The sequence below is a fragment of the Myzus persicae genome, unplaced genomic scaffold (genome assembly GCF_001856785.1).
Source record: "Myzus persicae strain clone G006 unplaced genomic scaffold, MPER_G0061.0, whole genome shotgun sequence".
NCBI classification, from domain to species: domain Eukaryota; kingdom Metazoa; phylum Arthropoda; class Insecta; order Hemiptera; family Aphididae; genus Myzus; species Myzus persicae.
The window spans coordinates 659,851-661,209 of NW_019100593.1; the positions used below are offsets into that span (position 1 = coordinate 659,851).

At 31.0% G+C, this 1,359-nt stretch overlaps 1 protein-coding gene across 1 annotated transcript; it reads right to left on the minus strand.

The window, feature by feature from the left end:
- Positions 1–329: 329 nt before the first annotated feature.
- LOC111035578 lies at positions 330–1,130 on the minus strand. The gene has a single exon (XM_022317255.1). The coding sequence runs from the start codon at positions 1,128–1,130 to the stop codon at positions 330–332; it is 801 nt and encodes a 266-aa protein (XP_022172947.1).
- Positions 1,131–1,359: the final 229 nt, after the last annotated feature.

The following is a 1,359-nucleotide window of genomic DNA, read 5'->3' on the forward strand; positions in this document are numbered from 1 at the left end:
GAAAACTCCCGTTCATAATTGTTTCCGTACGTAATGATAACAAATAACAATAATAGCCACTCGGCTTTTTTTTTATATTTACCGACAACCATCGAGAACTTGTAGCTTCGGCCGTTCCGCGTTTAAAACATTTAGAAAATCATGCACTTATTATGTATACTGTATACGGGAAAAAAATAATAGTATTTTAGTTATATTATAGTATTATACTAAGTTTATAATGATATATTGATGATATTATATAAGTATAGGTACCAAACAATTTACAACTTTATAATAATTACACAAGAATAAAATATTCATTATATTTTAATGCTATTGTATAGATTCTATGGCCTATGTACGACGATTCTAGTTTTTTTTTGCTCTTGTTGAGCATCAATAATAGATTGCGGATTTCTAATTGGTCTTCCTGGATACCTTGGGTCCACGATCTCAGGTAGTAGACAATCATAAAAAAATGTTTGTAATTTTGGAAACATTTGTTCTTCCCAAAATTGTTCATCAAAAAAGATTGTTTCCGTTTTTATTCCTTTTGGAGTCCACACAGCAAATACACAAAACTTTTTTTGTGCAATTTTCATTTGTCCTTGAACTTGATAATGGTACTTATGTTTTATTTTATAACTTCCAATACTCCCATCTTTATTTACAGACCAAAAATTAATTTTTTTATTTAATATGCCTTCGTCGGGAGTCATATTAGCAGCAGAGTAAGGACATTTTATTTCAACCAGTCCATCGTCATCCAGTAAACCATCTGGAGTTGCTCCTAAAAAGAAATGCTCTGCATCTATAAAAATACCACAGTCTCGTATAGGCTTGTTCAAAATTTTTTCAAGTTCTCTTTTAGCAACAACCTCATTCTCACGACCATAATCTAATGACTCTGCCATTATTTGTGTGTTATATAAAAGACTCTTGACAATATTTTCACAGCCAGTATATGGTCGTCGAGAGATGATACGTCCGAAATTAGAAGCCGTTAAAAGCTTTCTTCGTACTTCATTCCACTGTACATTTTCATATTGTTCGATAGTTTGTATTTGAATATCGTCTCTTTTTGATGCTATTTCTTTCATTTCATTTAAAATATCTTCTTTTTGACGATTAAATTCTAAATGATCCATATCGGGTCTAACAGCATTTGAACATTTGAACGAAATGTATTGCAATTTTAATTATAAAAATTAAAAATGTGGCTCGTTCGTTCCATTGTGCATGTTACAGAGAATCTGAATATTTTTTCAGAATGAAATTTGTGTAAATTGTCTACACGTAACGTTGGAATTAGAAACAATGGTTTTTGACCAAAAAACGCACATTCATGAGGCCCCTTAATCATATTTCATTTTGGGT

Excerpts from the sequence above, each read along its gene's own strand:
- LOC111035578 (XM_022317255.1), bottom strand. The coding sequence starts at position 1,130 with ATGGATCATTTAGAATTTAATCGTCAAAAAGAAGATATTTTAAATGAA.